The 26,677-nt window shown below is 42.6% G+C and overlaps 1 protein-coding gene across 1 annotated transcript in view; it reads left to right on the forward strand.

The window, feature by feature from the left end:
* Nucleotides 1-1,728: 1,728 nt before the first annotated feature.
* Nucleotides 1,729-26,677, forward strand: part of LOC113888441 (multidrug resistance-associated protein 4-like) — a gene marked incomplete at its 5' end in the record, with an annotated part of 126,448 nt that continues 101,499 nt past the window's right edge. Inside the window, 8 exon segments of the mRNA XM_027535572.1 lie at nucleotides 1,729-1,838; nucleotides 2,061-2,147; nucleotides 10,899-10,995; nucleotides 17,531-17,728; nucleotides 19,045-19,185; nucleotides 20,203-20,240; nucleotides 20,910-21,004; nucleotides 25,715-25,861. Coding sequence (XP_027391373.1) covers nucleotides 1,729-1,838; nucleotides 2,061-2,147; nucleotides 10,899-10,995; nucleotides 17,531-17,728; nucleotides 19,045-19,185; nucleotides 20,203-20,240; nucleotides 20,910-21,004; nucleotides 25,715-25,861 — 913 coding nt within the window.

Raw genomic sequence — 26,677 nt, forward strand, 5'->3', positions numbered from 1 at the left:
CCTCCATCATCATCTGCAACTCAATAAATGGTGACCCTGTCCTTCCGCTTCCTCACCCCAAACATCACAGTCCTCTTCTCTTACAACCCACACCCGTCCTGTCAGCAGGTTTTACAGACTCCACCTTCCAAGTATGTCTGGAGTGTGACCCTGTCTCTCCATTTCCACTGCTCCCTAAATTATTCTAGTAGCCTCCTCCCTTGTATCTGCCTTCATCATTCCCCCCGCCCAAAAAAATAAACCAATCTTACTGTCTGTTTATTGCAAAGCACAGAAGTGATTCCTTAAAAACCTCAGACCAGGTCCCTCCTCCCCTTCCCCTCCCCTCTTTACTGGCAGTGACACAAGTCTCCTGCTCTGTCTCTGCCCTTACTCCCCTCATTCTTACTCTGCTCTCCTGGCCTCCTTGTCCTGAACCCCTTGGGCATCTCCCTGTGGCCCCTGCACTCACCCCTCCCTCTGTAAGGAGCAGCCTCTCCAGGTCTGCCTGAGCCTCTGCCCCTCCCCCCCAGATCTGCTCACAGCCCCCTCTGAGCAGAGGCTTCACACCCCAGTGTGGACTCCCTCCTTCACTCTCCATCCCCCTGAGCAGCTTCCTTTTCCTTCTCATCCTCAGTACTTGCGCTCAGGTTTATTTTCCATATTGTCTGTCTCCCACCGTGGAGAGGAATTCTAGGGGTTCTGTTTCCTCATGGCTGAATTCACTGTTCTCAGAACAATGGCTCATGTATAGTCAATCCTCAATAAATACCTGTTGAAATGGTTAAATGCATAAATGCTTTGAAAAAATATAGAATGAAAACAAATGAAAAGCCCTGAGAAGTTTTTTTTAATTTTCCTTGTTACAGTTTCAGTTCAGTTCAGTTCAATTGCTCAGTCATGTCCGACTCTTTGGGACCCCATGAGTCGCAGCACGCCAGGCCTCCCTGTCCATCACCAACTCACGGAGTTCACTCAGACTCACGTCCATCGAGTCAGTGATACCATCCAGCCATCTCATCCTCTGTCATCCCTTTCTCCTCCTGCCCCCAATCCCTCCCAGCATCAGAGTCTTTTCCAATGAGTCAACTCTTCGCATGAGGTGGCCAAAGTACTGGAGTTTCAGCTTTAGCATCATTCCTTCCAAAGAAATCCCAGGGCTGATCTCCTTCAGAATGGACTGGTTGGGTCTCCTTGCAGTGCAAGGGACTCTCAAGAGTCTTCTCCAACACCACAGTTCAAAAGCATCAATTCTTCGGTGCTCAGCCTTCTTCACAGTCCAGCTCTCACATCCATACATGACCACAGGAAAAACCATAGCCTTGACTAGATGGACCTTTGTTGGCAAAGTAATGTCTCTGCTTTTCAATATGCTATCTCGGTTGGTCATAACTTTTCTTCCAAGGAGTAAGTGTCTTTTAATTTCATGGCTGCAGTCACAATCTGCAGTGATTTTGGAGCCCCCCAAAATAAAGTCAGCCACTGTTTCCATTGTTTCCCCATCTATTTCCCATGAAGTGATGGGGCCGGATGCCATGATCTTCATTTTCTGAATGTTGAGCTTTGAGCCAACTTTTTCACTCTCCACTTTCACTTTCATCAAGAGGCTTTTTTAGTTCCTCTTCACTTTCTGTTTAGTCACTATGAAATAAGCCCATTGTTGTTGATTAAACACTTGTATGAAGAACTGATGCTAAAAGGTTAGGATGGCAGGAGAACACATTTTAAATCTTTTTCTTTTTTCCCTTTTCTATCTCCATACAGGATTTGCAGAATTTGAAGGAAAGAGATCTAACTGTGACAGGAGATGGAGGAACCCCACTGAGTGAAGGACAGAAAGCCCGGGTCAGCCTCGCCAGGTAAGTGGGGTTTCAGTTGCCATCCGCCCCTCCTCCTCTGCGGCTCCTAGTGGACCTGAGCACACAGACCCCACTCACAAGGTGGGCCTGTGTGAAGCAGGGTCTTGGCCCTTTCCCTGGGCTTGTGGAAGGAACCTGGAGTTGTTAGACACCATCATGATTCAGAGATGAGACCCAGGCAATGTGAAGTGTCCTCTCCTGATGTCTCTCTCTGTTTTCTAGAGCCGTGTATCAGGACGCAGACATCTACCTCCTGGACGATCCACTCAGTGCAGTGGACGCAAGAGTCAGCAGGCACTTGTTTGAACTGTGAGTTTGGTCCTGTTTTCTATCATCTCTGCTTTCCAGGAACCCTGTAGAGATCAGGGAAGAGAGCTCAGGAAAGCCTTTGTGCTGGAGACTCAGCTCACTCTGTCCTGGTGTCCCTCCCTTCCCTCCACAGAAGACCCATCATAGAGAAATTTTGCATCATGATGAGGTCAGGACAGGAAAATACAGCAGTTGCTTCCAGTGTGTGTAGGACAGTGGGGTCCATGCTTTAGGGAGTGAGGGATACATGACAGATTCCCCTGTTACTTGCACTTGATGGATCCAGACATTGTGGATGGATCCAAACCCCAGGGATAAGAAGGATGATGTAAAGTTTTAAAATCAGAGAGTAGGACTTGGTAACCTGGTAATTGGCTGCCAATTCTTTTCCTTTGTCATTTGCTGAAGGCACATTAGAAGTGAATTTTTCCTGTTGGTTTATGCTTATTATTCTGTTGGTTTAGAAATACTTAGTAAAGTATTTACAAATGATTTAGAATTTACAGATGATTTATTCCACATCTGAGTATGGCTCAATTATTTAACATTTCTTCATGGATACTTACTAAAATTAATACTTAGACCCACATGTAGGGTTAACTTGAATTTGAAACTCAGTATCTTTTGGAATCTTTCTGAAGTCCTGACTCTTATTTTGTGTTTCTGGAATTTGTTGTCAGTGGCTCTTTCTTGGCCACAGAACTCCTGGAGAACAGGTCTGTTGCTTCTCTGTCCCAACACATGCTGACTGAGGCCTCTGGTGGAGTCTAGACTGACATCTTTGAAAGTCTCATGAATTCGCTTTTTCTGAAGCAGCCTCCACATCTACCCCATGGTTAGTTCCCTTGCTGTCGTTCACCTTGTTAAAGACAATGAGCCTTCCAGCTGCATATCAGCACCCTGCTGTATGCACTGAGATCGATACCCTTACAGATGTTCCTGCACAGAACCTCTTACTTTACAAGGAGGACAGTGATCCAGGAGAGGGGAAGGACCCACACTGGGCAGAATAAGGGAGACTAGGACACAGCCCTCATTCCTGCCACCAAGGAACCTGTCTCTGTGTGGAGCTTGTTAAGACAGATGCCAGGGGAAAGCTCAGCAGAGTCAAGGTTTAGAGAGTTTTGATACAGGATATAGTAAATGCTAAGTGGAAGTGGCAGCTGGAGACTTTCACTGAAGTTGGAAAGCTCCCTGTGCCCAGGGCTGGGCGGGAAGTGCCCTGGGGGCCTGCAGGCTGGGCAGGTGTGTGGAGGCTGAGAAGAGGACCCAGTTCCTTTGCTGAAGGAAGAGTAGAAGCTCAGGTATGGAGGGAGGAGGAAGCAGGGCTGAGGGGAGAACAGCAGGTAAGTCCTTGTCTGAAGGAGGTGGGGTGTTTGGCAGAGAGAAGCTATTTGGAAATTCTCGCTGTCAGGTTCTGTGTTACTTTGCTGGGGCTGTCTGTCCAGGCTGCTCTCACAGGAGACCACAGCCTGGGCAGCTTATAAAAAACAAAAATTTATCCCTCAGGATTCTGGAGGCTGGAAAAGTCCAAGCTGAGGGTGCTGAGAGATTCAGTGTCTGGTGAGGGCACGATTCCCATGTCCTCACGTGGGGAAGGGGTGAGGGAGCCCTGTGGGTCCCCTTTGTAAGGGCACTAATCTCTTTCATGTTGGCTCCACCCTCATGACCTGTCACCTCCCAATAGCTACACTTCTAGTACACAGTGGGAATTAGGTTTCAGTATATGAATTTTGAGGACAAAAACATTCAGTCTATAGCAAGTTGTCACAGTTGGGGTGTTTAAAGAACAGAAATTCATTTTCTTACAGTCCTTGAGGCTGGAAGTTCGCCGTGTAGGCAGGTTTGGTTTCTGATGAGAATGTTGTCCTTGGCTGCAGGTGGCGTCTGCCTCGCTGTGTCCTCATATGATCTTCTGTCCATGTGCACCCCTGTCTCTGTCCTTTAAAAAAAAAAATTAAAATATAATTGATTTACGTTATTATGTTAATTTCTTTGTATGGCAAAGTTACTCAGTTATATACATACATACATTCTTTTAAATATTCTTTTCCATTATGGTTTATCTCGGATTATCAAATATAGCTCGCTACACTATACTGTAGGACCTTGTTGTTTATCCATTCTACACATAGTACTTCACATTCTGCTAACCCCAAATTCCCAGTCCATCCCTCCCCACACCCCTTCCACCCATGCAACCATAAGTCTGTTCACTATGTCTGTGAGTCTGTTTCTGTTTTGTCAATAGGTTCATTATTGCCATATTTTAGATTCTACATGTAAGTGATATCATATGATATTTGTCTTTCTCGTTCTGACTTACTTCACTTAGTATGATAACCTCCAGGTCCATCCATTTTTCTGCAACTGGCATTCTTTTTCCTTTTTTTATGGCTGAGTAGTATTACATTATCTCCATGTACCACAACCATTCGTCTGTCGGTGGACATTACGTTGTTTCCATGTTTGGCTATTGTGAGTAGTGCTGCTATGAATATAGGGATACATGTCTTTTTGGTGTATGGTTTTGTGCATATATATGCCCAGGAGTAGGATTACTGGAATATAAGGTAATTCTACTTTTAGTTTTCTGAGGATCCTCCATGCTGTTTTCTACAGTGCCTGAAGCAACTTTCATTCCCAGCAGTAGTGTAGGAGGGCTCCCTTTTCTCCACACCCTCTCAGCCATTGTTATTTTAGTGTTGACCATTCTAACTGGTGTGAGGTGATGCCTCATTGTAGTTTTGATTTGCATTTCTCTGATAATTCCCAAGGGTGAGCTCCTTTACATGTGCCTATTGGCCGTCTGTATGTGTCTTTTGGAAAAGTGTCTATTTAGTCTTCTGCACATTTTTTGATCAGATTTTGTTGTTGTTCAGTTGTATGAGCTGTTTGTATATTTTAGAAATTAAGCCCTTGTTGGTCACATCGTTTGCAAATATTTTTTCCCAGTCTATAGGTTGTCTCTTCATTGTGTTTATGGTTTCCTTTGCTGTGCAAAATCTTGTAAATTTGATTAGGTCCTATTTGTTTATTTTTTTAATTAAAAAAATAATTGTGGCCATACCTGGTCTTTGTTGCTGTGATGGTTTTTCTCTAGTTGTGATGAGCAGGGACTACTCTCTATTTGTGGTGTGTGGACTTCTCATTGAGATGGCTTCTCTTGTTGCAGAGTATGGGGTCCTGCATGTGTGGGCTCAGTGGTTCCAGCTCCTGGGCTCCAGAGCTCAGCAGGTGGGATCTTCTGGGACCAGGAATGGATCCTGTGTCTCCTGCACTGGCAGGTGGATTCTTTACCACTGAGCCACCATAGTTTTGTTTATATTTCTATTGCCTTAGAAGACTGACCTAAGAAAACATTGGTATAATTTATGTCGGAGAATATTTTGCCTTTAATCTCTTCTAGGAGTTTTATGGTGTCACATCTAATGATAAAGTCTTTAAGCCATTTTTAGTTTATTTTGTGCATGGTGGGAGGGTGTGTTCTAACTTCACTGATTTACATGCCTGTGTTTCTGTCCTTATGTCTTAGTCTCCTCTTCATCTAAGCACACCAGTCAGATCAGATTAGGTGCAATGTATTTAAGGGTAACAATTACTTCTTTATGGTCCCTGTCACCAAATTCTAAGGTGCTAATAACTAACATGACATGTGAATTTGAGGGGGATATGATTGGTGTAGAGCAGGCCTAGAATAGCAAAGTAAAAAGACTTCAGCAGAGTCAGTAGGTATGTGAGGAGCTCTGAGCTCTGGACACAAGGATCTGGGATTCCACATCCACTAACTGCGGATTGTTAGACTTTGCTGGAAACTGCCCAAATATAAGATGTTCGTAGTGTTGGGGTGATGAAAGAGTTGTGGAGATGGATGGTAGTGATGGCTGCACAACAATGTGAATGTACTTAATGCCACTATATGGCTATATGATTAAAATGGTAAATTTCATGTTAGGTATATTGTAACACACATACACACAAACCTGCATAGTAGCACTTAATCTTTGAGAACAGGAGAGAACAGGGTGAATGACACATGGCATGGCCTCCAGCTCTGATCTGACCCCCCTTTCCCAGCCTGTCCTGCTCATGACTTGAATTTTCCCTTAGAGAAGTGTCTTGTGTCTTGTCATGAGTTCAGTGACAGGCGCTAGTGCTGTGACAGGGATTCCTCACCCCCACCCTCCTGGTGTCATGAGTATCTTAGCCGCCTTGTTCCAAGTACCCCACCCTGAACTCACAAATGCGGTTACCCCATCTTGTGAGCATCTGCACATGTTCTCCATCAATGCAGGAACAGATTCTGTTGGTCATAGCATCCATGTCACAGGGAGAGGAGAGCAAGGCATTTTGGTGCCAAGTAGAGTGTGCTGATCACAGAAGTTCTCCTGAGTTCTTTTTCAAACACAGGAGATATTTATAAAATCCTCTCAAATATTTGGGTGTACCACTTTGGATATATACTTGATAGAAGCAAGCTTAAGACTGTTGTTCGTAATCAGAACCACACACTCTATCGGGAAATTTAAAGCAGAGAGTGTGAAAGCAATTTAGGAAACCACTCAGCAGCAACTGGAGAGTGTTCTCAAGTTAGAGAATCAGATGGAACAATATGCTGTGAGATATGGTGGTTGTGTGGAAACTTGGTCATGGGGAGGGTTTTGTATTAAAAGTGAATGAATTACACTTCTACTTGCTGTTAACAGTTTCCTTCAGTCATGAATTTATATCCAAGGTCATTGAGGTTCATGACTTTTACAACTTTATGCTGTGAACATGGTGGATTCTAGCATCTACAGAAGGTGAGGGGCCTTATATGAACTGATGCAGTCTCACCTGTGTCCAGCCATGGATCCCATCCTTGTTCAGCCCCATATCACCAGACCCCTGCCTCCTGCATCATCAGCTCTTGGGGTCTGTCCTAATCAGACTCCCACACTGCTGTCTACACAGCTCATCACATGTTCCAGCCTTTTATGGACACTGCCCACCCCCCACCTCCCACCCCCCACCCCGCCCCATTAAGGAAGCAGCTCCAGGTCCTCAAACAGGCTTGCTTCTTCTGCCCCCATCAGCTTTTCCAGCTCGTCCCCACACCCACTCAGTATCCAGCTGTGCTGGCTCTGTGGGGCTCCTTTCTCACCCCCGTCTGTCTGTACACACTGGTCCCTCTGTTCAGAGCCAGGGAGCAGTGCACAGGACACAGAAGGAAGGTGGAAGAAGGGACCTGCCATTCCCTCCTTCTCCTCCAGGGGCCGCCCTGCCCTTCGTCTTCCCACAGCCCTCAGTGGGTGCACTTGACGATTTATGAGTCCCCCTGCCACCTATAAACTATGAATGCAGGAAGGTGCCTTAGCCCAGCATCTTCTGTCCCAGGAACCCTGCACCTGCTGTGCCTTCTTCCAGAATGTTTCTCTAGATAGTCACAGGGCTCCCATGTCTCCACATCTAAGACAGCAACTCCCCTTGTTTTTCCTTCAGAGCACAGGTCACAGCCCAATAGCACATTTTCTATACTTGTTCAGGGTGTCCTCTACATGGTGCAGAGTATTCTCTTCTATCTTGACCTGTGGGTGGGTCCTCAGCACTTAGGACAGTGCCTGGCTCCTCAACAAACCTCTGCTGATTGAATGAATGGAGGTGGGGACTCTCTCTGTCTTATTTGTATCACCTTCACCATGGGATGTGTCCCCTCTTAATACAGCCCTTATATAGGATTATATGTGGGATCATAGAATTAACACAGCCTTTATATAGGAATAACTGTTATTCAACTGGTTGCTGACTCAATCATTTCTATTGCATGACTTGGAAATCTTTACAAACTTGGAAAAGAGTGTATTGTTCTAGTGACTTGGATGAAAGCATTATTTAGGAAAAGTTCCAAGCCATCAACTGATCACTTCATTGTAATTATTTGTATTACCTTATCTGTGATGGAATGTTAGGAAGAAAACATCTTAAAACTTTTGGGTTGATTCATTTTGGACGTAACACCCCATCATATTTGATTAACATCCACCTTTAGGGACTATTGGCAGGCAATTATGAATTAAGGAGAAAAAATTCTGTTTGAAAACTTTAGTTCTAAGTTGAAAAGGTGTTAATCAAGAAACAGGTACAAACACTGAGCTGACGGATGTCAAAAGGTGAGAATGAATCCTTTTGGACTTAACAAAACAATGGTGTATGTTTCTACATCCAGGGGTCTTGCTTTTGATCACAGACCCAGTGTCCAGAGTGTCCCCTTAGGACTTTTCTATCCTGAGTCCAAAGCACATGACTGCTTGTGGTTATGGAGGAGTGAAGAAGGGGCCTGACCTTTACTGAGTGGATTGGTGGTTTGATTTGTCAGAATGTGTAGATGAGTTGTCATTGACCTTGTTTGAGATGAAGAAATTGAGGTTGGGTTGCTCATCTGACGTCAGTTTTGTGAGAGGAGCTGAGATGCAGTCTGCTGGCTCCAGACTCTCCATCTGACTCACTCACAGGCTGAGCTGTGGCCCAGGTTCCTGAGATTTGCTCTGTGAGGGGCTGGGGCACCCAGAGTACCTGCCTGGAGCCCTGCCTGTGGTCACCAGGGCCCCAGACTCAGCCATTTGCTTCCCTGGAGGGGTTGTGAACCCTGTGGGATGAGACTACAGCTGAGTCCCTAGAGGTCTACGTTTGAAATGTAGGAGTAGTTTTTTTTTACTGTGAAAAAAATTTAAGGTTGAAGACTGAGGGTGTCTTGACTAAGAGAACTGATGTGTCCTCTGAGCCACTGGATGATTTCCACTGTGATTTGGGCCATTTGGATTCTGTTCTTTTACTTTTATGTTTGGAAGGTATTCAGTCCTAATGAAAGAAGACTTGCTTCCTAGATGGAACTGGGATTGTTGTAGAGAGTGACAGAGGCCATGCTGACATTTATTTTATATCTAACATTCTTTGGGAAGAAGTGTCTAACAAATGCACTCTGGCAAAGATTACCAAGAATTGATTAATTTTTTGTTGTGAATATTTACATCATTTGTCGGGGTCCAGCCTCGGCTGATCCAGGGAGTTCGAAGCGGGGACGGCATTGGCGAGGATCAGAATACAAAAACTTCAATTAGATATTAATTAAAGATGTAAAGAGTAATAGAATGAGGATAGCTCAGTAGGAAAATTCAGTGGAGAAAAGAGGCTGAGTAGCTTGGTTTACACGGGAGACCAATAAAACTTCAAGACAAGAAGCTTGCACCACTTACGTAAGCTGCAGGCGTCCTTCTATTCTCCCGAAGGAGAGGAGACACTGAGGCCTCCCCAGTCGGATCTTAGAAGCCCAGGCATAATTAGTAAGCATGGTGGGTTCCGCGCTCCAGATGGAGACTCAGCCAGAGTGAGAGAGAGAGCGACATGGGGAGACCAGTATTTCGAGAAACTGATCCCAATTATTTATTTTCCATGGTCTACTTTTATACACTGAGATGTTATTCAAAAGTCACGCGGGGTCAGCAGTCCTGACTTTTATCAAAGTCAGGTGCTTCATACAAATGTATACAGAGGTCTTAGGGGTGTTACATCATCTTCTGGCCAGGGGGCCTGCTGACAATTTATGACCCTCTCCTTGTGACAGCGGTCAGTCAACCAGGACACTTATTTCTCCAGGGGTGATTATTCTTAAAACAGACTCCACCCAAATAAAGTTACATTCCTATAGGGTGAGGGTGTAGTGGGTTTTAGTTAAGGAAAGAATTTACTTAGCCTAAGGTCTAACGTGATTAATATCAAAGGTTAATACTTATTTCTTCTGTATATTCATTAATGTGTGTAAGGGCAGGGGGTATGGAGACTTAGCAACAAACATTGGCTCAACAAATGAAAAACCCTTCACCAATACAATTTCTAATCAGCCCATTATACTTATAGTTTTCTAACTTTTCTAAGGAACCTGTTTTTAGAAGGTTTAAAGCATCTCGTGCCTCTCACGGTTGGGAGGCTGTGAGCAATCACATGTGGCTGGACAAGCCTGTCAGGCAGGCTAGAGAACCTTCAGAGGAGTTTGTAGGTTAAAACACTCTTGTCACACCCAGGAGTTTTTATTAACTGGAACTCTAGGTTAACTCCTTCTCTGAAAGAGGTGGTGGGGGACAGCCCCCTGTAAAGTCAGAGGTGTAGGTGGGAGCACAAAATGATAAAGCAGGCAGGCTCTGGTTATGGGGGTAGATGCTCGAGGATTTCCAGGGGGACTCCTGAGGCTCGATCTGACCTTTGTGTATGTCGAGCCTCCTTCCTCATGACCTTTGCCACGGGTGGAGTGCCTCACGCTGGCCCCCAGTAATCATTAATTATAAATAATCATCTAGAAAGCTAAGAATGTACACATTTTTAAATGACATGGCTCCCTCTTCTCCTATTCCCAAATAGTGATAAAATAGTGTTTTAGTTTAGTCAAGTTTTGAAATCTCAGTATTACTCAGTTGTTTTCCTTTATGAAACATGTAAATAATTGTTAAGCTGAGTTTTAGAGGAAAAGACTTAGCTGTTAGTGCCACCTTCACTGGACTGATTTTAAGAATTTTTTGTAGCAGTAGATTCAAATTTGCTGCTGATAAATTTAAGAACCTAGTTGGATTAATTGACTATGTTTATTTATTATTGATTTGGCATTTAAACTAAAGATCTTTGGTTGCTATGTGGTCTTTGTCTCACTGTTTTTAAAATATGTTTTCAGTTTAAGGCACTCCATTAATGTGCTTTTGATTTCTGTACCTTTTACATTTATAGGTGTGTTCGTCAGGCCTTGAAGGAGAAGATCACAATTTTAGTCACTCATCAGTTGCAATACCTAAAAGATGCAAGTCAGATTCTGATATTGAAAGATGTAAGTAATTTCTAGAAGTCTGTGGAATTGCTAGCCCTCAGATGTGTTGGGAGAAGGCAATGGCAACCCACTCCAGTACTCTTGCCTGGAAAATCCCATGAACGGAGGAGCCTAGTAGGCTGCAGTCTGTGGGGTCACAAAGAGTCAGACACGACTGAGCGACTTCACTTTCACTTTTCACTTTCATGCATTGGAGAAGGAAATGGCAACCCACTCCAGTGTTCTTGCCTGGAAAATCCCAGGGATGGAGCCTGTTTGGGCTGCCATCTATGGGGTCGCACAGAGTCGGACACAACTGAAATGACTTAGCAGCATCAGCAGAAGCAGTAACAGCAGTGTTGAAGGACAGACCTCCTTTCTGGTCACTTTCCTTGGATTCATGGTAAACACCCTCTTCTCCCTCAGTTTTTCACCCTCTTCTCAGAGCTGGTGTTCACACCTTGGAGGATGAATCTAAAGCTCTGTAGAAGTGTCACTATTACACTCTAAGCCATATAAACCCTAAAGTGTGTAAGAGTGCAACCACAGGATTATTGAATCATCCCTGCTCTAATGAAGTTTGTTAAGGATAATGATGCAGTTTTATTTAGAACTTTTTATTTTCCTCTTCCGTGACTTAAGTCAAAGTGTATTACTTACAAATTAGAGATTCTAAGATCTGATGGTATCCAAGAGATTCTCATACATAGTTTGCCTAAAGAGCATCTTCCATTAACTCCAGAAGTGAGGTTGGGTAGCCGAGCACCTGGATCAGAGATGCCCTCTCTGCTGGTGTCTCCAGTTGCTAGTCTCCCTGCCCAGGTCTCTTGTGTGTGCAGCAGGAGGACAAAGCTCTGCCTTCACGGGGCTCCTGTTCTTATGGGGACGGATGTGACAAAGAGGGAGTGAGAGTGACATCCTAGCCTCTCTAAAAAGCTGGTGCCTAATGGGGTCTGAGTGACATGAAGGTAGGGGTCACACAGTCATCTAGGGGAGGGGTCTGCGGCAGGGAGTCCTGAGGAAGGAGCTGAACTGGCACGTTGGAGGAACAGCAGGAAGACAAGTGTGTCTGAGGAGAGTGAGCAGGGGATGTGGAGGGAGCTGGTCTCTGAGCAGTGGCCAGGGGACGGGAACTGGCATGGAAGTCTTGGATGGCCCAGAGCAGAGGAGCAATGTGGTCTGATATCAAATTTGAGAGATTTCTCTGATGGTCACTGGAGGGGTGACAGGAGAAGCAATTCCAGGTCTTAGTAAAGCTGAGAAGACAGAAATGTGGACTCAGGCTAGAGTATCAGCTTCTAGAGCTGCTGTAACCAAGTACTGCCAACTGGGTGACTTAAAACAGCAGAAGTTTATCGTCTCCCTGCTCTGGAGGCTACGGGTCCCAAATCCAGGTGCTGGCAGGGCTGTGTTCTCCCTGAAGGCTCCAGGGGAGAATCCTTCCTTCCAGCCTCTGGTGTTTGCCAGCCTTCCTTGTGTTCCTTGGCTTCCAACTGCAGCACTATGTTCTCTGCCTCTGATACCACTTGGCCATTGTCCCTGTGTCTGGGCCTCTTCTCATAAGATCATCAGTCATATTGGATTTAGGGTCACCCTGCACCAGTGCGACCTCATCTTAACTTGATTACATCTGGAAAGACCCTGTTTCCAAATAAGGTTATGTTCACAGATGTCACGTTTGAACTTATCTTTTTGAGGAGGCAGCACCATCCGACCCACAGCTCCTAGCATAGTTGGGAGGTGGGGTTTAGTGAGAAGTTTTCAGACTTGGTGGTAGTTTGATGCTTCACTTTTTGGCTCATTTACATCTGGTCCTCAGCATCTTTTTCTTTAGCACCTGAATGTTCCACAGAACCTTGGTCAGATACTTGACTTATGAAATAAATCTCTGCTCCAAGAAAGATTATTAAAATACAGAACCTCTGTCTCTCTGGAAGCAGTTCCATGTGTCTCCTCTAGGAATGTGACTCCTCTCCACTCCTGTAGGAATGGGGAGAGGAGCTAAGATTTTTCAAGCTTGAGAGCAGTTGACTTCATGTACAAAAGGGGCACTTCTAGTGTGTAAATCCCAGTGTTGACGGTGTTATGAGCACAGGATTCGTGGGCAGGAGAATAACCTACTTACCAGTCCCTAGATGTTTTCAGTTCAGTTCAGTCGCTCAGTTGTGTCTGACTCTTTGGGACCCCATGAATTGCAGCATGCCAGGCCTCCCTGTCCATCACCAACTCCCAGAGTTCACTGAGACTCACGTCCATCGAGTCAGTGATGCCATCCAGCAATCTCATCCTCTGTCGTCCCCTTCTCCTCTTGCCCCCAATCCCTCCCAGCATCAGAGTCTTTTCCAATGAGTCAACTGTTCGCATGAGGTGGCCAAAGTACTGGAGTTTCAGCTTTAGCATCATTCCTTCCAAAGAAATCCCAGGGTTAATCTCCTTCAGAATGGACTGGTTGGATCTCCTTGCAGTCCAAGGGACTCTCAAGAGTCTTCTCCAACACCACAGTTAAAAAGCATCAATTCTTCGGTGCTCAGCTTTCTTTATAGTCCAACTCTCACATCCATACATGACCACTGGAGGAAACCATAGCCTTGACTAGACAGACCTTTGTTGGCAAAGTAATGTCTCTGCTTTTGAATATGCTATCTAGGTTGGTCATAACTTTCCTTCCAAAGAGTAAGCGTCTTTTAATTTCATGGCTGCAGTCACCATCTGTAGTGATTTTGGAGCCCAGAAAAATAAAGTCTGACACTGTTTCCACTGTTTCCCCATCTATTTCCCATGAAGTGATGGGACCGGATGCCATAATCTTTGTTTTCTGAATGCTGAGCTTTAAGTCAACTTTTTCACTCTCCACTTTCACTTTCATCAAGAGGCTTTTGAGTTCCTCTTCACTTTCTGCCATAAGGGTGGTGTCATCTGCATATCTGAGGTTATTGATATTTCTCCTAGCAATCTTGATTCCAGCTCATGCTTCTTCCAGTCCAGCGTTTCTCATGATGTACTCTGTATATAAGTTAAATAAGCAGGGGGACAATATACAGCCTTGACGTACTCCTTTTCCTATATGGAACCAGTCTGTTGTTCCATGTCCAGTTCTAACTGTTGCTTCCTGACCTGCATAACAGGTTTCTCAAGAGGCAGGTCAGGTGGTCTGGTATTCCCATCTCTTTCAGAATTTTCCACAGTTTATTGTGATCCACACAGTCAAAGGCTTTGGCATAGTCAATAAAGCAGAAATCGATGTTTTTCTGGAACTCTCTTGCTTTTTCCATGATCCAGCAGATGTTGGCAGTTTGATCTCTGGTCCTCTGCCTTTTCTAAAATCAGCTTGAACATGAGGAAATTCACAGTTCACATATTGCTGAAGCCTGGCTTGGAGAATTTTGAGCATTACTTTACTAGCATGTGAGATGAGTACAATTGTGTGGTAGTTGGAGCATTCTTTGGCATTGCATTTCTTTGGGATTGGAATGAAAACTGACCTTTTCCAGTCCTGTGGCCATTGCTGAATTTTCCAAATTTGCTGGCATATTGAGTGTAGCACTTTCACAGCATCATCTTGCAGGATTTGAAATAGCTCAACTGGAATTCCATCACCTCCACTAGCTTTGTTCGTAGTGATCTTTATAAGGCCTACTGGACTTCACATTTCAGGATGTCTGGCTCTAGGTCGATGATCACATCATTGTAATTATCTGGGTCGTGAAGATCTTTTTTTTATAGTTCTGTGTATTCTTGCCACCTCTTCTTAATATCTTCTGTTATGTCCATACCGTTTCTGTCCTTTATCAAGCCCATCTTTGCATGAAATGTTCCCTTGGTATATCTAATTTTCTTGAAGAGATCTCTAGTCTTTCCCATTCTGTTGTTTTCCTCTATTTCTTTTTATTGTTCGCTGAAGAAGGCTTTCTTATCTCTCCTTGCTATTCTTTGGAACTCTGCATTCAGATGCTTATATCTTTCCTTTTCTCCTTTGCTTTTCACTTCTCTTCTTTTCACAGCTATTTGTAAGGCCTCCCCAGACAGCCATTTTGCTTTTTTGCGTTTCTTTTCAACGGGGATGGTCCTGATTCCTGTCTCCTGTACAATGTCACGAACCTCATTCCATAGTTCATCAGGCACTCTATCTATCAGATCTCGGCCCTTAAATCTATTTCTCACTTCCACTGTATAATCATAAGGGATTTGATTTAGGTCATACCTGAATGGTCTAGTGGTTTTCCCTACTTTCTTCAATTTAGGTCTGAATTTGGTAATAAGGAGTTCATGATCTGAGCCACAGTCAGCTCCCAGTCTTGTTTTTGTTGACTGTATAGAGCTTCTCCATCTTTGGGTGCAATGAACATAATAAATCTGATTTTGGTGTTGACCATCTGATGATGTCCATGTGTAGAGTCTTCTCTTGTGTTGTTGGAAGAGGGCGTTTGCTATGACCAGTGCATTTTCTTGGCAAAACTCAGTTAGTCTTTGCCCTGCTTCATTCAGTATTCCAAGGCCAAATTTACCTGTTACACCAGGTATTTCTTGACTTCCTACTTTTGCATTCCAATTCCCTATAATGAAAAGGACATCTTTTTTGGGTGTTAGTTCTAAAAGGTCTTGTAGGTCTTCATAGAACCGTTAAACTTCAGCTTCTTCAGCATTATTGGTTGAGGCATAGGCTTGGATTACTGTTATATTGAATGGTTTGCCTTGGAAACGAATGTTTTAGATGTTTTAGAGTCCCCTATCGCTTCCTTTGAGGGCACTGCCCCCAGTTTTAGTACTTACAAAATAACTGTTTGTCCACTGGTGGGCACTCTTGGATGAGTTGGAGTCCATCCTCATTGTTGGGTCTCTCTCTCGTAGCAGAGGGGAGATGGCTACCCCCTTGTCCCCTCAGAATTGTCAGCACTTGGCTGCTGAGTGAAATTTCTGTCTTTATACTTCTAGTCATTTCATTGTGCATATTAGAGATATGAAGTTGTGAGTAGTGATTTTATTAAAGAGGTATGTGAATTTTTCCTGCCAAGTGGAACAAGACACAATATATCCTGCATAATTTTCTAGTTCTGCAGTATCAGATGGTACCCAGATGCTTCACTGGGTTTCTCCCAGTCGCTCACCTCAAGACATAGGGTGAGAGGGGTCCTAGCTAGGGTCCTGGGCCATCTTCTTCCACCTGACCTGCATTAACCAGAGCTGCTCTCATTTGATGAGTTTTGCATCCTGAGAATTTTTTCCCTAAAGTTTTATTTGCCACTCAATGATCACCTGAATCTTATTTCAGGGTCAGAAATAGTGAAACATCTGCACATTATTTTGACTTTATAAGGGAGGGAAACTGCAATGATGTGTTCAAAGAACATGATTAGATTGGCTGTAGTTTAAGCAGCTGCCTGATTGGGGAAGCCTGGTTGGTTGCTTGTGGTCGGTTGGTGTGAAGTTTTCTCTTGCATCTGTGTGCACTGATTGTGGCTTAGGTTTTGGTTTGCAGGCGCAGACTGTCAAGGCATTAGAGCCATCCCAACCTCATGGCCTCTTTGTTTAATTATTTTAACAGATGGAATATTGAATTTTCATTTGGGAACTTTGTTGATCCTTGTGTCTCTCTAATGCACTCTAAGTCCTCCAGACAGTTGTAAGGACCATGAATATGCAGCTTATGGGTTCCCTGTTCAAGGCTGGTTCCTACATGTCCTGTCCCAGCCGGGGCACATGATACTGTGATAGTGAAGGTGGTCAGTGAAATTTAATGAGCGACTGTTACCTATGCAGATGTGCTTGTGCCCACCTCTGTGTCAGTAATTTTCTTTTCTGGAATACTCTCCCCAGGGTTTTAATTTTTTTAAAATTTTGCTTGTCACGTGAGGTTTCTCTGAGTTCTCTTGTCTCTAGAGATTGTGCTGATCCTCCCAGCAACTTCTGTACTTCTTGCTTCCCTAAGTGTCCATGGTAGTTATGTGAACAGCCTCCATTTTTAACCCACAAGCACACATTTCTTTCAAATACCCCAGCACTTAACACAGGGTTTTGCAGAGAACAGAATGCTCAGTTCTGTTTGAGTTGGCTATATTTCTCAACAAGAATTCTAGACCCAGGTATCTTTTATTTTCTTCAAAAATAATAATTTAAGACCAGATAACATTTCTTGCAGAGAAGGCAATGGCACCCCACTCCAGTACTCTTGCCTGGAAAATCCCATGGATGGAGGAGCCTGGAAGGCTGCAGTCCATGAGGTCACACAGAGCTGGACACGACTGAAGTGACTTAGCAGCAGCAAATTTCTTGATTAGTATTCCGGTTGGTTTAATATTATCGAGGGCTTCCCTGGTGGCTCAGATGGTAAAGAATCTGCCTGCAATGTGGGAGACCCGGCTTCAATCCCTGGGTCAGGAAAATCCTTGGAGAAGGGAATGGCAACCAACTCCAGTATTATTGCCTGGAGAATCCCATGGACAGTGGAGCCTAGCAGGCTACAGTCCATGGTGTTGAAACGAGTCAGACACAACTGATCAGCTAACAATATTATCAAATGTAAATTAATTCCTCTCAATTTTTTTTTATTTTATTTTAGGACAAAACAGTGGAAAGGGGGACTTACTCTGAGTTCCTGAAATCTGGGGTAGATATTTTTTCCCTTTTTGAGAAGAGAAATAAGCAGCCTGGATCATCTCCAGTTCTAGGAACTCCTACTCTGATCTCCGAGTCTTTGGTTCGGTCTCCATCGTCTCCCAGACCCTCCTTAAAAGATGCAGTTCCAGAAGACCAAGATGTGAGTTTCTATCCTGCAGAATGCCTGAATCTGTCTGCTTTTGGTGGCCTCATGGACCTTCAGTCTGCTCTGCTCATGACATGTTTATTTGTCCCAAAGTAGGCCCTAAGGTTCCCAAAGTCTTATTCCATGGAATGGATAGAAGAACATGAAAGGAGCAAGCCTGCTTGGAGTTCCCCTTTGGGTGTAGGTTAGAGAATCCTATGGGGACCAGGAGTGGGTGCACTGCTGTGAATTTCTGGGTGCTTGTGGCTCACACTGAAATAAGAACTCTTCAGTTTACCATAGTTACATCCTACTTGCTCTGGTGGCCCCTGGGTTCCCTTATGCATCCAGAGGCTTAATGTGAAGACACCTTTAGATGAGGCCTCCTGTGATCACATTAAATCAGCTTCTTTTCCTATATGTTGGAATGTCTGGCACTGCAGGTGACTGATGGTAGTATTTTGCCCTATTGTCAGAGGTAACATGTGCAAAGGACCTGACACATGGTAGACACTTTGGAGTTAGTTTCTGTCTTCATCTTTCTTACCAGTCAAGACCAACAACCACATCTTATCCACCTTGAATCCCAGTGGCCAGCATAGAGCTGTGGACATCCTAGCCTCCTGTGACTATAATGCATTTTAAGTCCTCCAGACAGAAATGCAGAAATGCACTAGATCTCCCTTAAAAACATACACAGATATTTCTCAATATCCAAACCGAGGAGCCTGGATAATTCTGTTAAGCATTCAGATTAGTTATTCAGTTTCTAAACTCAGGAATCACTCTCTGAAGTTTAAGAACCAAATAGATTCAGATCAAAAGTCCCTCTGCTATCCAGATTTTCATGACTCTTACCCACTGTATGAACTTAGTTTATTGCATTTGTCTAGTATTTTGATCCCCAACTACAGTTAAACTTTCCATCATTGAGTGATACAAGTCATCTAGAGAGATACATTAATTCCATATCATTTTACACATTATTTTACAACAAGCTTCTGCATTTGTCCTTGAATCAGGTAGGCTGTACTTGTGCTGACAGTCATGGTTGACTTTAAGCAAACTCATCCAGCAGTGCATAACCTTGTGAAAATGATGTTTCCTTATTTCTAATAGATTTCTAGTAGTGGGATAGCTGGGTAAACACCTATGTGTTTTGGCCAGATATTCCCACACCCTTCTCCATGGGAGATGGATCATCTTGTACTCTTACCAGTGTATGAAATGTGTCTGTTTTCTACAGCTTTGCAGTGAGGCCATTGTTGAACTCTTGAAATTTGGAGTTCATCATTTAAAATTTATCTCTCACTGCCATTTTCCCCTTCCAGACTGAGAATATACAAGTTACACTACCTCTAGAGGACTATTTGGAAGGAAAAGTTGGTTTTAAGACCTATAAGAATTACTTCACAGCTGGTGCTGGCTGGCCCCTCATCACCTTCCTTATTCTAGTAAACATCGCAGCTCAGGTACGTAAGGGCATTTATTTTGGTTTGTGCACTCAGATTGATAATTACATACTATTTATACTGTATTTTGGACTTCCCCGGTGGCTCAGATGGTAAAGTGTCTGTCTACAGTGCAGAAGACCTGGGTTCGATCCCTGAGTCAGGAATATTCCCTGGAGAAGGAAATGGCAACCCACTCCAGTACTCTTGCCTAGAAAACCCCATGGACCGAGGAGCCTGGTGCAGGCTACTGCCCATGAGGTCGCAGAGAGTCGGACACGACCGAGCAACTTCACTTTCACTATACTGTATTTTATAATTATTTTTAGATGTGTGTATTAAGAGATTTATTTTGAAAAACCAGCTGAGGTTGTGCATTCTAGCTGGGTGAATCTGAAATCAGGAAGGCAGGTCTGCAGGCTAGAAGCTCAGGCAGGCGCTGACCCTGCTGACTTGAGGCAGAATTTCTTCCTCCCCCTGGAAGCCTCAGGTATTGCTCTTCAGGCCTCTGTCTGACTGAACAAGGATGCCACAAAAGTTATTACTCCATCTTTCAGTCTACTTGGATTTGCATTGAAATACATTAGCAAAGAGCTGACTCATTTGAAAAGACCCTGATGTTGGGAAAGATTGAAGGCAGGAGGAGAAGGGGACGACAGAGGATGAGATGGTTAGATGGCATCACCGACTCAGTGGACATGAGTTTGGGTCAACTCCTGGAGTTGGTGATGGATAAGGAGGCCTGGCATGCTGCGGTTCATGGGGTTGCAAAGAGTCAGACATGACTGAGTGACTGAACTGACTGACATTACATGTGGGGAGCAATGTCTTCTGGGAAAAGGGGATCTGTTTTAAAGATATTAAAATGTATCATGCCCTCCCCTGACCTATGGTCATCTGGGGTGTGGGGCTTGGTGCAGACCTGAGCCGGAAGGACCGTCTCTGTGTTCTGGAGCCTTTCTATCCCCCATGCTAGTGAGTGGTGGTTTGAGGGCTCAGTAATGTCAGTGTGTGAATGATTGCTGTTTCCTGTTCCAGGTTGCCTATGTCCTGCAGGACTGGTGGCTTGCATTCTGGTGAGTGATTCCTGGTCTGACCCAAAGTGCTGAGAAGTTGGGCTGGGGTGGGGCTTGTTTAACCTCCATTTACGACCATCCAGTAATTTCCTCGAAGAAAAAGTAAGCTTCTTGTGGGTGGAGTGTGATCACCTCGTGGTCTCTCCCCATGTTCCTCTCTTTAGCAGCTTATTCACAGACAACTTGTTTTCTTTTTTTGCTTTTGAACTTTTTGTTTTGTATTGGAGTATAGCCAGTTAACAATTTTGTGATGGTTTCAGGTGAATAGCAAAGATACTCAGCCATACATATGCATGTATCCGTTCTACACTGTCCCCTTCCTATCCAGGCTGCCACATAACATTGAGAGAGTTCCATGTGCTATACAATAAGTTCTTGTTGGTTATCTATTTTAAATATAGTGTGTGCATGGCCATCACAAACTCCCTAACTATCCCTTCCCCTCCAGCAACCATAAGTTCATTTTCTAAGTCTCTCTTCACAGACAGTTTTGAGAACTGAAAATCATCATTCAGATTTTTAAAAGGAAGACACACAGAGGGTCTTGTGAGCTGGGAAACACTTTCCAGCATGAAACGTGTTTCTCAAATTGAGGTAATTTTTTTTTTAACATTTGTGTAAATTCTATGTTTATGTATAGTGTAATATTTTTTCTTCCCTGTTCCATAGGGCGAATTTACAAAGTAACCTGTATTCTGGGGCATTAGTAAAAGAAGATGTAGATGTGATGCTCTTTCTGAACTGGTGCTTAAGAGTTTATTCAGGTAAAGTTGACTCATCTGCTCTATTATATCAGAGTTTAAGGTACTTACAATGAGTCTGTGAGCAACAAGGGCTTCCAGAGTAATTCAGTAATGTCTCAACAGATTAACTGTCTGAGTTGCATTTACTCTGAGAATTGATTAGAATAATTATTTTAAAGACTTACTAGAAGAAAAGGGGTTGAATGAAGACTCTTAATTTACTCTGCACTGGATGTTGGTAGTTAAACCAGGATTGCACATTCAGCAAGTCAGCCACTGGAAATGCGTGGCAATTGTTTATTCTAACAGGTTGTTTTAGCTAACTCTGATATTGTTATATGGATGGGCAAGGGGATTAGAAATGGATCCCCACCCTGTGGTTCAGGTTGTTCCAATTCTGTCCAAATAAGCCTTGGCTTTTATTGATCTTAGATGAAAACCTCTGGCAGCATGGGCCCCAAATAAAAGCATTATTGCCTCCCAGGTATGAATACTTCCCTTCACCACACTGCTAATCACTAATTACTTGAGAAGCTAAGCAGGGGGAATCCAGTGTCTGGGATTAGATTCCCTCTCTTTCTTACCTTGAGATTAGTATTATGTCCTTCTCAACTGTGTGATTATTTTAACAATTGGCTTTCCATACTAATATTAACATGACTCTCTCTATTCACAAGAATGTTTAGAATATATATAGCATTAAATACTATTTAAAGCATATGTTCACCTAAAATTTTAAATATATTCTTTATCCATTCATCTGTTAATGGATATTTAGATTTCTTCCATGTCCTGGCTATCATAAATAGTGCGGCTATGAACATTGGGTTCATGTCTCTTTTTGAATTATGGATTTCTCAGGGTACCCGCGTAGTAGGATTTCTGGGTCATCAGTTCAGTTCAGTCGCTCAGTCATGTCTGACTCTTTGCAACCCCTGGACTGCAGCATGCCAGCCCTCTCTGTCCATCATCAACTCTAGGAGTTTACCCAAAATCATGTCCATTGAGTGGGTCATGCCATCCAACCATCTCATCCTCTGTTGTCCCCTTCTCCTCCCTCCTTCAATCTTTCTCAGCATCAGGGTCTTTTCAAATGAGTCAGTTCTTTGCATAAGGTGGCCAAAGTATTGGAGTTTCAGCTTCAATATCAGTCCTTCCATGAACACTCAGGAGTGATCTCCTTTAGGATGGACTTGGATCTCCTTGCAGTCCAGGAGACTCTCAAGAGTCTTCTCCAACACCATGGTTCAAAAGCATCAATTCTTCAGTGCTCAGCTTTCTTTATAGTCCAACTCTTACATTCACATATGACTAATGGAAAACCATAGCCTTAACTAGATGGGCCTTTGTTGACAAAGTAATGTCTCTGCTTTTTAATATGCTGTCTAGGTTGGTCATAATGTTCCTTCCAAGAAGTAAACATCTTTTAATTTCATGGCTGCAGTCACCATCTGCAGTGATTTTGGAGCCCCCAAAAATAAAGTCAGCAACTGTTTCCACTGTTTCCCCATCTGTTTTCCATGAAGTGATGGGTCTGGATGCCATGATCTTAGTTTTCTGAATGTTGAGCTTTAAGCCAACTTTTTCACTCTCCTCTATTACTTTCATCAAGATGCTCTTTAGTTCTTCTTCACTTTCTGCCATAAGGGTGGTGTCATCTGCATATCTGGGGTTTTTGATATGTTCTCCTGGCAATCTTGATTCCAGCTTGTACTTCCTCCAGCCCAGCATTTCTCATGATGTACTCTGCATATAAGTTAAATAAGCAGGGTGACAATATACAACCTTGATGTACTCCTTTTCATATTTAGAACCAGTCTGTTGTTTCATGTCCAGTTCTAACTGTTGCTTCCTGACCTGCATACAGATTTCTCAAGAAGGCAGGTCAGGCAGTCTGGTATTTCCATCTCTTTCAGAATTTTCCACAGTTTGCTGTGATCCACACAGTCAAAGGCTTTGGCATAGTCAGTACAGCAGAAATAGTTGTTTTTATGGAACTATCTTGCTTTTCTGATGATCCAATGGATGTTGACAATTTGATCTCTGTTTCCTCTGCCTTTTCTAAACCAGCTTGAACACCTGGAAGTTCACAATTCACATGTTGCTAAAGCCTGGCTTGGAGAAATTCGAGTATTACTTTACTAGTGTGTGAGATGAGTGAAATTGTGTTTGGCATTGCTTTCTTTGTGATTGGAATGAAAACTGACCTTTTCCACTCCTGTGGCCACTGCTGAGTTTTCCAAATTTTCTGGCACATTGAGTGCAGCACTTTCATAGCATCATCTTTTAGGATTTGAAATAGCTCTACTGTAATTCCATTTCCTCCACTAGCTATGTTTGTAGTGATGCTTCTGAAGGCCCACTTGACTTCACATTCCAGAATGTCTGGCTCTAGGTGAGTGATCATACCATCATGATCATCTGGGTCGTGAAGATCTTTTTTGTACAGTTCTTCTGTGTATTCTTGCCACCTCTTCTTAATATCTTCTGCTTCTGTTAGGTCACTACTGTTTCTGTCCTTTATTGAGCCCATCTTTGCATGAAATGTTCCCTTGGTATCTCTAATTTTTGAAGAGATCTCTAGTCTTTCCCATTTTACTGTTTTCCTCTATTTCTTTGATCACTGAGGAAGGCTTTTTTATCTCTCCTTGCTATTCTTTGGAACTCTGCATTCAAATGGGTATTTCTCCTTTTTTTCGCTTCTCTTCTTCACACAGCTGTTTGTAAGGCCTCTTCAGACAGCCGTTTTGCTTTTTTGCATTTATATTTCTTGGGAATGGTCTTGATCCCTGTCTTCTTTACAATGTCACAAACCTCCATCCATGGTTCATCAGGCCCTCTGTCTATCAAATCTAGTCCCTTAAATCTATTTCCCACTTCCACTGTATATTCGTAAGGGATTTGATTTAGGTCATACCTGAATGGTCTAGTGGTTTTCCCTACTTTCTTCAATTTAAGTCTGAATTTGGCAATAAGGAGTTCATGATCTGAGCCATAGTTAGCTCCCAGTCTTGTTTTTGCTGACTGTATAGAGCTTCTCCATCTTTGGCTGCAAAGAATATAATCAATCTGATTTCAGGTTGACCATCTGGTGATGTCTATGTATCGAGTCTTTTCTTGTGTTGTTGGAAGAGGGTGTTTGCTATGATCACTGTATTCTCCTAGGAAAACTCTATGAGCCCTTTCCCTGCTTTATTCTGTACTCCAAGGCCAAATTTGCCTATTACTCCAGGTGTTTCTTGACTCCCTACTTTTGCATTCCAGTCCCCTATAATGAAAAGGACATCTTTTTTGGGTGTTAGTTCCAAAAGGTCTTTAGGTCTTCATAGAACCATTAACTTCAGCTTCTTCAGCATTACTGGTTGGGGCATAGACTTGGATTACCATGATATTGAGTGGTTTGCCTTGGAAATGAACAGAGATCTTTCTGTCGTTGCTGAGATTGCATCTAAGTACTGCATTTTGGACTCTTTTGTTGACTCTAATGGCTACTCCATTTCTTCTAAGGGATTCCTGCTCACAGTAGTTGATATGATGGTCATCTGAGTTAAATTCACCCATTCCAGTCCATTATAGTTTGCTTATTCCTAAAATGTCAATGTTCACTCTTTCCATTTCATTCTCCAGGGGATCTTGCCAACCTAAGGACTGAACCCAGGTCTCCCTGCATTGCAGGCTGATGCTTTATTCTGAACTGAGCCCCCAAGCACTTAGTGAGAGATTAGGTACTTGTTTAGATTTACTATCTCATATCAAAATATAATCTGTAGTTTCTTGAAATTCAGTTATTAAGAGATTGTCCACTTGCAACTTAACATTGTCTTTTCAAGCTTTTTAAAGCTACTTGGGCATGGAAGTAGCTACATGGTTCAGGATTGGGAACATGTGTACACCCATGGCAGATGCATGTTGATGTATGGCAAAACTAATACAATATTGTAAAGTAAAAAAAAAAAAAAAACATAATAATAATAAATAAATAAAATAAATATTTTAATTTTTAGTAATTTTTATTACAGTATAGTTGCTTTCCAATGTTTAGTTAGTTTCTACTGTACATCAGAGTGAGCCAATTATATATAAATATCCTCTCTTTTTTGGATTTCCTTCCTATCTAGGTTACCAGAAAGCTTTGAGTAGAGCTCCTTGTGCTATACAGTAGGTTCTTAAGAAGCTACTTTACATGGAAATAAATTTCCTTGTAAATTACAAGGAAGTGGTAAATCATTTCTCTTGTTCCCTGCTAACTCACATGCTGATACCAAAGCATACATCAGTTTTAGCTTATGGAACATATTGTAAATTGTGAGATTTGAAATGCAGAGAAAGGAAGATCAACTACTTTTTATAATTATCTTTCTTGTGAGTTTTTATTAGAACTTGTAATTGACTTAGGAAAGCCTAGACTGAAACTGTAGGTTACACATGATTTTTTTTTTTCCCTCTGTGTTGTTTCTTTTAGTGAGAGGAAAACAGTGATTTTTATATTTTTCTTTATAAATGTATTTTGTGAAAGCATTAAACTCGTACAGAATCTACTTTATATATATATATATATATATATATATGTTCATATATATGTTTTTATTCTATATTCTATATATGTAAATCTCTATACAAATTTTATTTATAGAATAAAATATACAGTATCTTTACAAACTGCCTACCATGCTTTAGCATCATTGAGGATAAGGCAGAGATCTTGTGCTGAGTGATGTTTCTTTATTTCAGGGTTAACTGTGTCTACTGTCCTTTTTGGCATCACAAGGTCTCTGTTGATATTCTACATCTTTGTTAATTCTTCACAAACTTTGCACAACAAAATATTGGAGTCCATTTTGAGAGCTCCCGTATCGTTCTTCAATAGCAATCCAATAGGTAAGTCAGACACCAAATTTCTCAGTGAATATGTTTTATTAACACATTTAGTGCCTAATTACATTTTCATATTTGAAAATGGAAGAGATGCTTGGAAGAAAATCACTGTGTGTGTTTATTCATTTTATACAAAAAGTTTCACTGATAATTTTTCCTATCAGAGAAAATCTGAATATAGGAGCCTGTAACCTTTTATTCCAATTTATGTGTCTATAAAGATAAATGAATGTTTACTTTGCAGGATGGTTTAGGAGTCCATTTGTTGTGTGGAATATGAAACACCCAGCACATGATGCAAATGCGTTGACATGTTTTTGATAGCTGTTGAAACGTTGGCTGTGTTACATAGTGTTAAGCTAACTAGGTAGGACCTTCTTCCAGGAACATCTCTACAGAAGACAGGCTGTGTGTTTCTTTCTTTCACTTGCCCATCCATATCTGGGACCACAGAGCTCTGGCATGTGTTCATATTTTGAGTTTTATCTAAATGGTAATGGAAACTTAATTAAAATACAGTATCAGTGAAATGTATACATCCTCTTCAATAAAATCAGGCCTCTAGTTTTACAATGGACTTTTAATTACATTTAAGAAGTTGTGGTACATAGCAGGTGGATCTTCAGTATTAGTAAGAGTGTCCCCAAAGGTTTCCCAGTGGCTGCTTCCTCCATCCTGAGGCCTTTGACCTGTCTTGCTTTGGAAGATAGCCTCCTGACCTGGGTTCTTGTGAAGAGTTAGTGCATCAGCATACATGCCCATTCTGTTCAGTTGGTTAGACTTGTGCTGAGGCCCAGGGTGGCTTTGTTTTTGCAGGTG

Source organism: Bos indicus x Bos taurus, unplaced genomic scaffold, assembly GCF_003369695.1.
Source record: "Bos indicus x Bos taurus breed Angus x Brahman F1 hybrid unplaced genomic scaffold, Bos_hybrid_MaternalHap_v2.0 SuperScaffold_100135, whole genome shotgun sequence".
Lineage (NCBI taxonomy): Eukaryota > Metazoa > Chordata > Mammalia > Artiodactyla > Bovidae > Bos > Bos indicus x Bos taurus.